The sequence below is a fragment of the Emys orbicularis genome, chromosome 15 (assembly GCF_028017835.1).
Source record: "Emys orbicularis isolate rEmyOrb1 chromosome 15, rEmyOrb1.hap1, whole genome shotgun sequence".
Taxonomy (NCBI): domain Eukaryota; kingdom Metazoa; phylum Chordata; order Testudines; family Emydidae; genus Emys; species Emys orbicularis.
In genome coordinates this window covers 105,785-119,563 of record NC_088697.1, presented here as the reverse complement: position 1 = coordinate 119,563, position 13,779 = coordinate 105,785, and the positions used below count along the sequence as shown (strand labels likewise).

Genomic DNA, 13,779 nt, shown 5'->3' with positions numbered 1-13,779 from the left:
GGGCCGGTGACTTTCGAGGAGGTGGCTGTGTATTTCACCAGGGAAGAGTGGGCTCTGCTGGACCCTGCTCAGAGAGCCCTCTACAAAGATGTCATGCAGGAGAACTATGAGAACGTGACCTCGCTGGGTAAGGATTCCTGTCCCCTAGGTTCTTAGAAGGGGAAATGAAGAGTTAAGGTTCACAGTGCAGCCTCAACTTTGCCCTGTTTCAGCAACATCCCGACAGGCCAATGAGACACAGACCAGCGCTCTGCCCTCCCCGCTACAGAACACTTTGGGAACAGAGCACAGGTGCAGGACAGCGCAAACGCTAACCGATTTGGGGAACAGAAGCTGCCTGCCCCTGGCCTGCGCTCAGACACTGAGCCTACTGCACACAATCCATCTCGGACTTTCATAATGTCACCACCCCTTTACCCTTCCAATGAGGATTCCGTCTGAGTCGTTGTCTTCACTTACCCCTCCCTGAGCCCTGGGGACCCCGAGCACGTATGGCACCAGCCTGCTGACAATCCTTGTGGCAAGAACACACCCTTGTGTGCCTTTATTGACGCCGCCTACACCACTCCGCACTGAAAATGAGGAATACCTGTTGTGACGGGTTGGATCACAGAAACCCCCTGGGAGCTGCCAACTGATGTGCCAAAACTACTTCTGACCCTGCTTTCCCTGCCAGCTTAGGCCTCCAGCACCCTGTCTTGCTGAGCAGACACGCCAGTCTGCTCCAACACAGACCCAGGGCCTGATCCATGTGCCCCCAAAGCTGCAGGTTTAATTGAAAGCAAGTTACAGAAGTGTTCCTGTCTTTAACACTCAGAAGCCCAACTCCCAACAGAGTCCAAACCCTAAATAAATCCGTTTTACCCTGTATAAAGCTTATACAGGGTAAACTCATAAATTGTTCACCGTCTGTAACACTGATAGAAAGAGATGCACAGCTGTTTCCCCCCCTCCCCCCCCCAAGTATTAATACATACTCTGGGTTAATTAATAAGTAAAAAGTGATTTTATTAAATACAGAAAGTAGGATTTAAGTGGTTCCAGGTAGTAACAGACCGAACAAAATGAATTACCAAGCAAAATAAAATAAAACACGCAAGTCTATGTCTAAGAAATTGAATACAGATCATAACCTCACCCCGTAAGCTTCCTTTTAGAGACTAGTCTCCTTCTAGTCTTGGTCCAGCAATCACTCATACCCCCTGTAGTTACTGTCCTTTGTTCCAGTTTCGTTCAGGTATCTTTGGGGTGTGGAGGCTCTCTCTTTAGCCAGCTGAAGACAAAATGGAGGGGTCTCCCAGGGGTTTAAATAGACTTTCTCTTGTGGGTGGAGACCCCCTCTTCTCTCCTATGCAAAGTCCAGCTACAAAATGGAGTTTTGGAGTCACCTGGGCAAGTCACATGTCCATGCATGACTGAGTTCCTTACCAGCCAAGCCACATGCCTGGGAAAGCTCAGATGTGGATTGGCGTCTCCAAATTCATTGTTGGCTTAAGGGCTTCTTGATTGGGCACTTACTGAGAATAGTCTTTTCTCAGGAAGCTGACCAACTGCTTCACTAAAACCCACTTAGAATCAGACAAGTATACAGCCAATATTCATAACTTAAAATACAAAAATGATATGTGCATACAAATAGGATTAATAGATTCAGTAGATCATAACCTTTACATAGATATGTTCCATGGCATATGTAGCATAAAACATATTCCAGTTATGTCATATATACATTCATATATGGTGGGGGGCAGTCGGGGCGGAGGGTCCTGGGCGGTCAGGGGACAGGGAGCAGGGGGTGGTGGATGGGGCATGAGTCCTGGGGGGGGCCGTCAGGGAACGGGGGTGTTGGATAGGGTAGGAGTCCCGGGGGTACCGTCAGGGGCGAGACGCAGGGGTGGTCAGATAGGGGTCGGGCCTGGCCACGCCTGGCTCTTTGGGGAGGCACAGCCTCCCCTAACCGGCCCTCCATACAATTTTGGAAACCCGATGTGGCCCTCAGGCCAAAAAGTTTGCCTGCCCCTGCCTTACTACTTCTCCCTACCCTAACCAGGAGAGGATAACTGGCTTGTTCTGCAGCATGGGATGTTTAGGTTGGATCTTAGGAAAGACTTTCCAACTGTGTGTATAGATAAGTACAGGAATACGTTACCAAGAGAGGTTGTGGAATCCTGGTCGCTGGAGGTTTTTAAGAAGAGGTTAGACAGATGGTCTGTGTATACTTGGTCCTGCCTCAGGGCTGGAGGATGGACTAGCTGACATCCCTTTACCCCGTGTGTTTCTGTGATTTTATGATTCATGATCCTAGCCCTTCACTTTGATGTTGTCTCCCTCTCGAGAATGGGGGCTTTATTTAGTAGTTTTTTTAATGAAAAATATGCATGGGTCAGCTTCCCTCTCAATTTGCTTTGTTAGTCACTGGGTGTGAAGGAGTGAATTCCTCTTCTGGGATGGGGATGTAATTCCTGTTGAAGCAGCATAGGCCTGTCTCCATTTACATGGAAACACGATCAAGGACTGTCCACATATGAATGCAGCACACTGGACAGTGGAAGTGTCAAAGACTGGAGGTTAATGTGTAATGACTGGGTCCAAGGGAAGCAGGACGTGAGAACACAACTGTACTGCACTTTGGGATGTCTGCGCTGCCTCTGGGAGAGACCCTCCCAGCCTGGGGCTCCAGACTGGCCTTGGCGGGCTGTATATAACTGCGTCTATGTTGCAGATTGGGCTGGAGCTCAGTCTCTTAAGCCTGAGCTGCAGTGTCTACACCAGCAGTATGTGTACCCCTGGGTGTGTACGCAGAGTTCTTCCAGAGTTAGGGTGACCAGATGAGAGGAAGAAAATATCGGGACATCGGGAAATATCCGCCGGCGGAGCAAAAAAAAAAATAGTAGTAGTAGTAGTACCGCGAAATATCGGGACAAATTGTATCCTGACCAAACATCGGTTGGGACGTGGGACAAAAACCACAATATCGGGACGGTCCCGATTTTATCGGGACATCTGATCACCCTATCCAGAGTTGCTACAGAAAAATCACTGGCCAAGTCAGTACAAAGTAAAATTTCATACAATGACTTGTTTATACTGATCTATATCATATACACTGAAATGTAAGTAAAATATTTATATTCCAATTATTTATTTTATGATGATATGGTAAAAACGAGCAAGTCAGCAATTCATGGTGTGCGGTGACACTTTTGTATTTTTATGTCTGATTTTATAAGCAAGTAGTTTTTAAATGAGGTGTAACTTGGAGGTACGCAAGACAAATCAGACTTCTGAAAGGGGTACAGTAGTGTGAAAAGCCTCTGGTCTACACAGCTATTTTTAATCTGCTACCACCTACAGTGGAGCACCCATAGGGAGACACATCTCAAAGAACTATCGTTGATGCACAAGTTGAGTAACTTCTTCTTTTGCATGTTACCTGATCTTAGTGGTCTTCTTTCCCCTGAGCAGGGTTCCCAGTTTCCAAACCCGGTGTCATCTCCCAGCTGGAACGAGGGGAAGAGCTGTGGGCCCCAGATCTCCAGGGCTCAAAAGAAAGAGAGATCCTGAGAGGCAGCTATGTGGGTGAGGGATCATTAAACCTTCTCAGTGCTTGAAGGAAACAGCTGGGATTCCCAACAAAGACCTTGTGAGGTCTCTGGGTTCAGGATGGTCTCCAGCAGGTGTCATATCCTCAGGGCAGACACTGTTCATGGCTTCCTATCCATCCTCACTCCTGGCAGTAGTTCCCACCCCAAACTCCCTTCTCCCTGAGTGTTTGGGTGGGAACTGGATGCAGAATTGATCCTCTCCTCTCTCCCCTTTGGGGAAGAGTTTGGGGAAATTCAGTCCCTGATTTTTTTTCCTCTCCAGCTATTCTCTTGGTTTGTTCTCCCCTTTTCCCTTCCGCTTTCTGAGGTTTTTCTTTCTCTGTCCCAGCAGGTGAGGGGATGGTGAGAGAGACCATGGAGCAGAATCCTCAGCAGGAAGAGGAGCAAGTGGAAGCGAATGGGGCGTTGTTGCAAAGATGCAAAGGGAGTGTGTCCAGGAGTTGTGTGCAGGGAAAAGGCTCTCGGGGGCAGCATAGACCAGAGAAGCAGCAGGGAAACCAGCCAGCGCAGAAAGTTGGAATATCTGTTAATTATCGGGGAACTCACAAAGGCCTCAAGGAAGCCACGGCCCAGCAGAGAATCCTGACGGGAGAGAGAAATAACACGGGCTTCGAGTGTGGGAAAAAGTTCAGGAGGCGCTCACACCATCAGAGGATCCACACTGGAGTGAGACCCTATGGATGCTGCGAGTGCGGGAAAACCTTCACTGAGCGCTCAACCCTTATTCGCCATCAGAAGATCCACACCGGGGAGAAACCCCATGAATGCTGTGAGTGCGGGAAAACCTTCACTCAGCGCTCACACCTTATTTGCCATGAGAGGATGCACACAGGGGAGAAACCCTATGGATGCAGTGAGTGCGGGAAAACCTTCACTCGGAGATCAGGCCTTATTCGCCATCAGAGGATCCATACAGGGGAGAAACCCTATGGATGCTGCGAGTGCGGGAAAACCTTCACTGAGCGCTCACACCTTATTTGCCATCAGAGAATCCACAAAGGGCAGCGCCCCTATGGATGCTGCGAGTGCGGGAAAACTTTCACTCAGCACTCAAATCTCATTGCACATCATAGGAGTCACACAAGGGAGAAACCCTATAAATGCTGTGAGTGCGGGAAAACTTTCTCTTGGCACTCAGCCCTTATAAAACATCGGAGGATCCACACAGGAGACAAACCCTACAAATGCTGTGAGTGCGGGAAAACCTTCATTGACAGCTCACACCTTATTTGCCATCAGAGAATCCACACAGGGGAGAAACCCTATAAATGCTGTGAGTGCGGGAAAACCTTCGCTCGGAGCTCAGGCCTTATTACACATCAGAGGATCCATACAGGGGAGAAACCCTATGAATGCCGTGAGTGCGGGAAAACCTTCCATCACAGCTTTTCTCTTATGTATCACCAGAGAAGCTGCAAGGGAGATAAACACCATGAAAATCCTGTCTAGGACTCAGAAAAGATTGTTTTTTCCTTTTGCCAATTCCCATGTACACCTCTACCCCGATATAACGCTGTCCTTGGGAGCCAAAAAATCTTACCGCGTTATAGGTGAAACTGCGTTATATTGAACTTGCTTTGATCCACCAGAGTGCACAGCCCCGCCCCCCTGGATCACAGCTTTACCACGTTATATCCGAATTCATGTTATATCGGGTTGCGTTATATCGGGGTAGAGGTGTAGTGAACTTTAAGGCAGCATTTGTGGCGAATCAGCTCCTTCAGGCGAGTTGTCTGCTTTTCCCTTTTGCAGCTCACCCTTCCTTGGAGTGAAGCCCACGGTGTTTTTCATCAACTCCTTTGTCCTGTGTCATGGAAGTGTGTGTCCCTCCAACAGGAATGTCCCTCAGTCCCAGGTGGGGGAACCAGGAGTGACCTTTACTCGGTACATGGAGGTTAAATCTATCTGGGCCTTGACTCCATTGGGGTTTTCCATGGAGTTATCTAGATTAAGTTAGGGATCCTGATGTAAAAACACAACTATTTTTTTCAATGAAGAAAATAGCCCATATAGCGGCCAGGGTAACGTAGCAAATTTCCTCACCACCGGACACAACCTCCATCACTTTTCCTAGTCTAACCAAATTTGTAGCATCACGTTTATACTTTTCCTCCCACTGTAAAGTGATTGTTAGTCACCAGGTTCCCCCACTAGGGACAGATTGCCTCATTCCCAGTTGTTCTCACGTTGCACTGGGTTCTGCTGAATAGCAGTTGGGTTTTGTACCCTTTTTCTCAATGTAAATATAACAGAGAAGGAGCTGGGATAGAGGGTGTGACAAAGTGGGGATTTTCCCTTGTTCTGTTGTATGTGAGTCTTACTGTTGAGCCTATGTGAGTTTTACTGTTTTGCATGAATACTGCGTGTGCCTCAGTTTCCCTGTGTGCTGCACCACTACCTCGGTGGTGGGAATAGGGGTGTGTGACTGACGAAGTGGGAATGTTCTTAATGTTTTCTTTGAATACTGGGTGGGTGCCTGTGACACAGCAGGGAGTGGGGAGTATTGACCTGGGAAGGTTGCAGGGGAGTTTTATTGGGACTGTCTGCATTGGGGATGGGAGACTTTCCTTGAGGGAGGTTACCTGAGCATGTAACGTGAGAACCCAGGAAGGGGGTTGGAGCCAGGTGACACCTTTGCCCGGGAAACTGGACAAAGGCTGGGGGAGGAGCTGAGGGGAGGCTGGGTGAGAGTGCTGGAGGGAGGTTCAGTTTGGAGCTGGCTGGGGAAATGGAGAGTGGGGCTCTGGTCTTCCTGCCTCCCCAAAATGGACCTGACTGAGGGGTCCTGGTCTCTGAACCTACAAGCTTTGTTTTAGACCATGCTCCTGTCATCTAATAAACCTTCTATTTTACTGTCTGGCTGAGAGTCACGTCTGACTGCAGAGCTGGGGTGCAGGGCCCTTTGGCTTCCCCAGGAGCCCCGCCTGTGGGGACTCGCTGCAGGAAGCACACGGTGTGGAAGGGGATGCTGAATGCTCTGAGGCCAGACCCAGGAAGGTCAAAGATGTGTAAGCTTCTTGCCCTGGAGACCATCAGCTCAGAGAGAGGAGGCTGCCCCAGAGTCCTGCCTGGCTTCGTAAGGAGTTGCTCCTGAGCATCGCCCGGTGACTCTGTGACTGAGGGGGGGAAAAGTGTTTTTTTTCAACCTCTGTGGCACCTGAAGAAGTGTTAAGTCGGAGGGATTCCCACTTTCTGAATTACCCCAGCAGTGTTTCCTCTTTTTGAGCCATGTGTGACGAAGTGGGAATGTTCTTAATGTTTTCTCTGAATACTGTGTGAGTGCCTCAGTTTCCCCTATGCAGTTCTTAAGTATGGTGGTGAGATAAGGGTGTGTGATTGTTGCTTAGCCCTAGAGGGCCAGTGTGATGGTGTCTGCACAGCAAATGGCCGACACCCTGGTTCCTGACAACTGATGGCCTGGGCCCCTCCTCCCCTGCAAAGGTGCCAACTGAAGGTGTTGGAGAACGAAGAGATCAGGTGACCTCCTGGCCCGGGAAAGAGACAAAGGCCAGAGGAGGGGCTGGAGAATTTCAGTTTGGAGCTGGCTGGGGAAAGAGAGGGGAGCCCAGATGGGGTTCTGGCCTCCCTGCCCTCCAAGATGGACCTGACTGAGGGGTCCTGGTCTCTGTACCTACAAGCTCTGTTTTAGACCATGTTCCTGTCGTCTAATAAACCTTCTGTTTTACTGGCTGGCTGAGAGTCACGTCTGACTGCGGAATTGGGGTGCAGGGCCCTCGGGCTTCCCCAGGAGCCCCGTCTGTGCGGACTCGCTGTGGGAAGTGCACGGTGTGGAAGGGGCTGCTGTGAATGCTCTGAGGTCAGGCCCAGGAAGGTCGAAGCTGTGTGAGCTTCTTGCCCTGGAGACAGTGCGCTCAGAGAGAGGAGGCTCCCCCAGAGTCCTGACTGGCTTCGTATGGAGCAGTTCCAGAGCATCGCCCGGTGACTCCATGTAGAATTTATCTTCTCCTCTTTCTACAGTTCCACCGCTCAATGTATACTATGATTCAGGGTTCTCAGCCCTCTGTTTGTGGATCACAATTTGTTTTCTTTGCTCCTAAAACAGTAAATTAGGGCCTGAGATGAAAGTGTCACAGACCTGGATGGGGAATTTGAATAGATCTCAAATACAGTGAGATCATTTGGAGTTTAAATCCCAGTTTCCAACTGTTGGCAAAGCCTGTTGTAGAACTTTTCCTACTGAGATGGGATTGTTTGCAGATGGGGAGGCTGGCTGGTTGGTTTGTTTTTTGTTTTTTTCCATTACGACCATACTAGCACTTGCGTCTGACAAAGTGGGTAGTCACCCACGAAAGCTTATGCTCCAATACATTTGTTAAGGTGCCACAGGATTCTTTGTTGTTTTTTACAGATCCAGACTAACATGGCTACCCCTCTGATACTAGAACTTCTGTAAATAATATGACTGAATACTAATGAGTGAAGGAGGTTTGAACGGATCAGAGGAGAATGCAATGGGAGAATCTCTTGTCCTGATTCTGAGTCGTCATATGTAACATGCTCTGGAATTTCTAGTTATATGAAGCTGGATGTCTTGTGTGATGTGGGTTTTTCCTCTTGGGGGACATTTGGTCACATAATCAGATATGAATTTTATTTGCCAGACTGTAGCTCAGGTTTACTGGGGACTTTGAGAAAAGGACTATTTACTGAAATAGTAATTTCTCATTTTATTTTATGCCTTTTCTCTGCTCCCTCCATGATGACATGGAGAAACTTCAAGTGCAGTTCAGTCAACAGGAGAGACTACTCCAAGCTATTGGACATGCTACCGACTGTTTTTAAATCTCCAGTCTGAAATGGTGAACTAGAGCACACCCCAGGTTGTGCAACTAACTGAAGTGACTGCAGAGAATCACACTGCTGCTCAATTGTTTTAGGTCAGTATTGTCTCTGGTGATCCGGGGAGAGAATTCCACAGTAAGTAACGAAGAACTGGGCAAAAGGCACATGTATTTGTTTCCCAAGGCAGTTGTGAAAGAGGCTTTTGTGACAGGGAGGAGGATGTAATTCTTAAGCTTCTACAGATGGGGAAACAAGCATGGTTGAGGCTGAACAGGCACACCATGCAACAATACAGAAAATTGTAACTACATATAACTCTTGAGTTCTTTAGTATCTCCGTCATGCATATGAGGCTGGCAGCCTACTCTAAGGAGTAAGGATATATTGTGATAGGCTGGTAGTTTTTTATTTTTATTTTTTTAAATAAAAATGTGTGGTGGTGGACTGTGCACTCTAGCATCTCTAACTCCAAGGCACCTTTGTATAACAGTGCCCCTTAATCTCTGTAATAATGTATAGAAAGATCTGTTTCTCCATTTGTTCTGGTCACAGCAGTTTTTTTACATCACAAACTACTAAACATGTGGGAAGAAGGGGCAGGCTCTTCCCCTTTCCCTTCAGTCTGAACCACATGTACCGTGCTGGAGGGGAGCTATCCCAGGCTTTTTGCAGGTACCCTATTGCCCCAGCTCTGTAGTGAGATGTCACAGCACGGGCCAGGCACTAAGCAGGTGGTTGGATTGAGGAGAAAAAGGTGAGAGAGGAAGGGTGGCTTCGCCTACGTTGCTTATTGGACTTTGGAGGTGGCATGGGAGATGGAGTGTCTTGTGCTTTCTCCCACCGTGGAGTGAGGAGCCAGAAATTTCTAGCTGCCAGTGAGGGGTGAGAAGCACAAGGTGCCATGAGAAGTGCCCTCTGTATGTGCAACAGCAAGTCACAGAGGGAGCATCTGTGAGCTGCCACTGGGAGCAGCCAACCTCCCAGTGAGGGGGATGGGTGACCCTTGCCGGAACTGGGGACAGTAGGTTACAGGGGGGCACCATTAGCCACCCCCCCATAACTTTGCTTCGCCTCCCTGGCTTATGTGCCTCCAGTTTCCTCCTCTGCAACCACTTCAGCTCCTGCTCCCCCCCAGGCCCTCACACCCTCCACCACTCACGTAGATCAAGCCCCCTCATCCCTCCCCTTCCCGCCCCCAGGGCCACTTGCCCCCCCTCCTCCTCCTCCCAAATCCCCTCATCTCCCCGTATCCCCAACCCCACCAGCTCCTAAACCCACCTGCCCCCCCAACCCCCTTGGGCCTTGCTCCAGCCCCCCCATCCCAGCACTGCCGGGAGCCGCGATCCCCCTACCCCCCATCTCCCACCTGCCCCCCCAACCCCCTCGCCCCAGCCCCCCCATCCCCGCAGTGCCGGGAGCCCCAATCCCCCTACCCCCCATCTCCCACCTGCCCCCCCAGCCCCCCCATCCCAGCACTGCCGGGAGCCCCGATCCCCATACCCCCCATCTCCCACCTGCCCCCCCAACCCCCTCGCCCCAGCCCCCCCCCCATCCCTGCACTGCCGGGAGCTCCAATCCCCCTACCCCCCATCTCCCACCTGCCCCCCCAGCCCCCCCCAGCCCCGCACGGCCGGGAGCCCCGATCCCCCTACCCCCCATCTCCCACCTGCCCCCCCAACCCCCTCGCCCCAGCCCCCCCATCCCCGCACTGCCGGGAGCCCCGATCCCCCTACCCCCCATCTCCCTACCCCCCATCTCCCACCTGCCCCCCCCAGCCCCCCCCATCCCAGCACTGCCGGGAGCCCCGATCCCCCTACCCCCCATCTCCCACCTGCCCCCCATTATCCCCCCCACCGCCAGCCCCCGACCCTGGGGCCCAGCCACAAGCCCCCCCCCCCATTGCCACGGGCCCAGCTGAGCCCCCTCGGGGTGGGAGGGGAGGGAGGAGTCGCGCCGCAGGGGCTTGTGGGAGATGTGGTGCGCCCCGGCCTACATCTCCCATCGGCCACCGCGGGGCCAGTGGCACCATGGGAGCGGCCGGGGGCGGAGCCTGGCGCGTTCTGTGCGGCCGGGGGCGGGGCTTTCGGCCTGACAGCTCCCGAGCGCCGAGCGGGGCCGGAAACGGAAGTGACGTCACCGGTCAGCTGCCACCCATGAAGCGCTCGCGGCCTCCAACCGCCCCCCCCATCCCTGTAGCGTCCCCATTCCCCCCCCTTTCTTCAGCCCCCACAGCCCCTCCCCCCGGGCCCCTCAGCCCCCCTTCTCCACCCCCAGCCCCTCCCCCATAGGCCCCTCAGTCCCCCTTCTTCTTCCCCCCCCACACCCCGCAGCCCCTCCCCCCATTGGGCCCCTCAGCCCCCACTTCTCAGTCCAGCCCCCCTTTCTCCTCCCCCACCCCCCCGCCCATCCCCTCCATGCGCCCCTCAGCCCCCCCTTCTCCTCCCCCACAACCCCCAGCCCCCCCATGGGCCTCTCAGCCCCCCCTTCTCCTCCCCCACAACCCCCAGCCCCCCCATGGGCCTCTCAGCCCCCCCTTCTCCCCCATCTCCCTGCCCATCCCCCATGGGCCCCTCAGCCCCCCCTTCTCCTTCCCCAGCCCCCCCATGGGCCCCTCAGCCCCCACTTCTCCCCCCACACCCCTCAGCCCCTCCCCCCAAGGGCCCCTCAGCCTCCACTTCTCCCCCACCCCCCCAGCCCAGCCCCCCCATGGGCCCCCAGGCCCCCCTTCTCCTCCCCCCACACCCCCCAGCCCCTCCCCCCAAGGGCCCCTCAGCCCCCACTTCTCCCCCATCCCCCCCATGGGCCCCTCAGCCCCCCCTTCTTCTCCCTCCAACCCCCCCAGCCCCTCCCCCCATGGGCCCCTCAGCCCCCCCTTCTCCCTCCAACCCCCCCAGCCTACCCCCATGGGCCCCTCAGCCCCCCTTTCTCCTCCCCTCACCCCCCTCTTCTCAGCCCCTGTGACGGAGCAGGGAGCGGGGCAGATTTGACCTGGGAATGTTGCAGGGGGGGGTTGCATCGGGGATGGGAGACTTCCCTGGAAGGAAGCTACCTGAGCTGTAACCTGAGCCAGGAGGGGGGTTGGGAGAAGTAACACCTTCTGCCTGGGAGACTGAACAAAGGAGGGAGGGGCTGCTAGGGAAGAAAGGAGTTGGTCTTCGGAGGGCTAGGCTGGGTGGTGCAACGCAGGGAACCCCAAGCTGGGGTCTAAGCTCCCTGAACCTCCCAGAAGGGCCTAAGTGAGGGGTTCTGGTCGTACCTACACGCTCTGCTTGAGACTGTATTCCTGTCATCTAATAAACCTTCTGTTTTACTGGCTGGTTGAGAGTCACAGTCGATCTCAAGCAAAGAGGGGTGCTGGGCCCTGACTCCCCCTTACTCCGTGACAACTGGTGGCAGCGGCGGGATCTACTGCACCCCGTGGACGGCGCTTCCTGCAGTAAGTGACTGGGGAGAAGTAAAACGAAGGGGGATTGACGGGGACCAGGCGTGCTGAGGAGTCAGAGAGAGACGGTTATCACCCCTGGGAGTGTGTGACCAGCGAGAAGGACTTTTGCAGTAACAGGGTCCCCCGGGGGATCGCAGCGAGTGGTCCCAGGGGCGGAGGAGTCTGCAGCTCGACCCTGGCAGAGAGGTGGTGACCTCGAGAAGGGCTGGCACACTAGGGGTCTCCCTGGAGACTGTGGGGAGCGGTGAGCACACAGGCCTGTGAGTGGCCAGCAGGAAGATGTATGCCAAGCGGCTTAAGAGCGACCTGGTGGAGCTGTGCAAGCAGAGGGGGGTGCGCATTGGGAAGCTCACCAAAGAACAGCTCATTGCCCAGCTGGAGAAGGGAGATCGCGCGAACGAACTGATCCCTGTCTCTGAGGGAAGCAGCCTGGCAGATGCAGCGCAGGCCCCAGTGTCTGTCCCAGCTGGGAGTGGTCAGCCGGCTGCTGAGGGCTTCCCGAGACCCCTCCTTCCTATGCCTAGGGGAAGGGTGGGGAGGAGCCCAGCAAATACCGAGGGCGCAGGGACCCCCCCCGACCAGCAGGGGATCCTCCCGGCCACGCGCGCCGGCCAGCAGGGGATCCTCCCGGCCACGCGCGCCATCCGTGGAGCGGAATGGGCTGGAATGGGAGAAAGAGCTAAAACTGAGAGAGCTGGAGGATCGTGAACACCAGAGACAGCATGAAGAGAGACAGAGACAGCATGAAGAGAGACAGAGGCATCATGAAGAGAAACTGAGGCAGCATGAACGGGAGGAGAATGAGAGAGGCATCATGAACTGGAACTGGCGAGGCTGAAGGGCCGCGAGCCCCCGGCTGCGGTGAGTGAGGGGGGACCCAGGACTGCACGGAGCTTTGATAAGTGCATCCTGGCCCCACGTAAGGAGGGGGAGGACATGGATGACTTCCTGGATGCCTTTGAGACGGCCTGCGAGCTGCACCAGGTTCATCCTGCAGACAAACTCCGGGTTCTCACCCCCTTACTGGACCCCAAAGCCTTGGCCTTGTACCGCCAACTGGAAGAGGCGGAAAAAGGGGACTACGAACTATTCAAAAAGGCCCTGCTACGTGAGTTTGGGCTGACTTCTGAGATGTACCGGGAAAGGTTCCGGAGTCAGGATAAAACCCCGGAGATCTCATATCTGCAACTAGCCGTCCGCATGGAAGGATACGCCAGCAAGTGGGCTGCTGGGGCCCAGACAAAGGAGGACCTGGTTAAACTGCTGGTACTGGAGCAACTGTATGAGCGGTGCCCATCCGACCTGAGGCTGTGGTTGAGGGACAAAAAACCAGAGAACCCACGACATGCAGGCCGGCTGGCCGATGAGTTTGTGAAGAGCCAGTCAGGGGCTGGCAGGGAGGAGTCCCAAAGGAGCAGGCCCGCCGCGATGCAGAGAGAGAGTCACCCGGGTACCTCCCAAAGGGGGAATATGGGGAATCCCCTCCCAAAAGGAATGCCCAGCGTCAGGGACAGCCGACCGGCTCGTGGGGACCCACGGGACATGAGCTGCTATTACTGCGGCCGAAGAGGCCACATTCGGGCCCAGTGCCCCAAGCTCAAGGACAGACTGAGCAGACCGAACCCACACTGGATTAACTTGGTAGAGGCCCAGACGGACGAGGGGCCGGCTTTCCAGGCAAGGGAGGCTGGCAGCTTATCAACTGCTCAAGAGAGAGAAGGGCCTCAGGCCAGCTTCTCTGGGGGGCCGGATGCTCCGGACTCAAAGTTCTCCGTTTACAGGGTGGGCGCGGGGCTGCCCCTGCGGAGCGAGTGCCTTGTCCCCCTGGAGGTGGATGGGAAGGAAGTTTATGGATACTGGGACACAGGCGCAGAGGTGACACTGGCCCGGCCCGAGGTGGTGGCCCCAGATCGGGTGGTGCCCAAC

General features: G+C 54.2%; 1 protein-coding gene across 1 annotated transcript in view; it reads left to right on the top strand.

Moving 5' to 3' along the window:
• LOC135889471 (zinc finger protein 271-like) overlaps nt 1–13,779 on the top strand; it is a gene marked incomplete at its 3' end in the record, with an annotated part of 81,730 nt that overhangs the window by 27,107 nt on the left and 40,844 nt on the right. Inside the window, exon 5 of the mRNA XM_065417340.1 lies at nt 4,296–4,962. Coding sequence (XP_065273412.1) covers nt 4,296–4,962 — 667 coding nt within the window. The remainder of the gene's footprint in view (nt 1–4,295; nt 4,963–13,779) is intronic.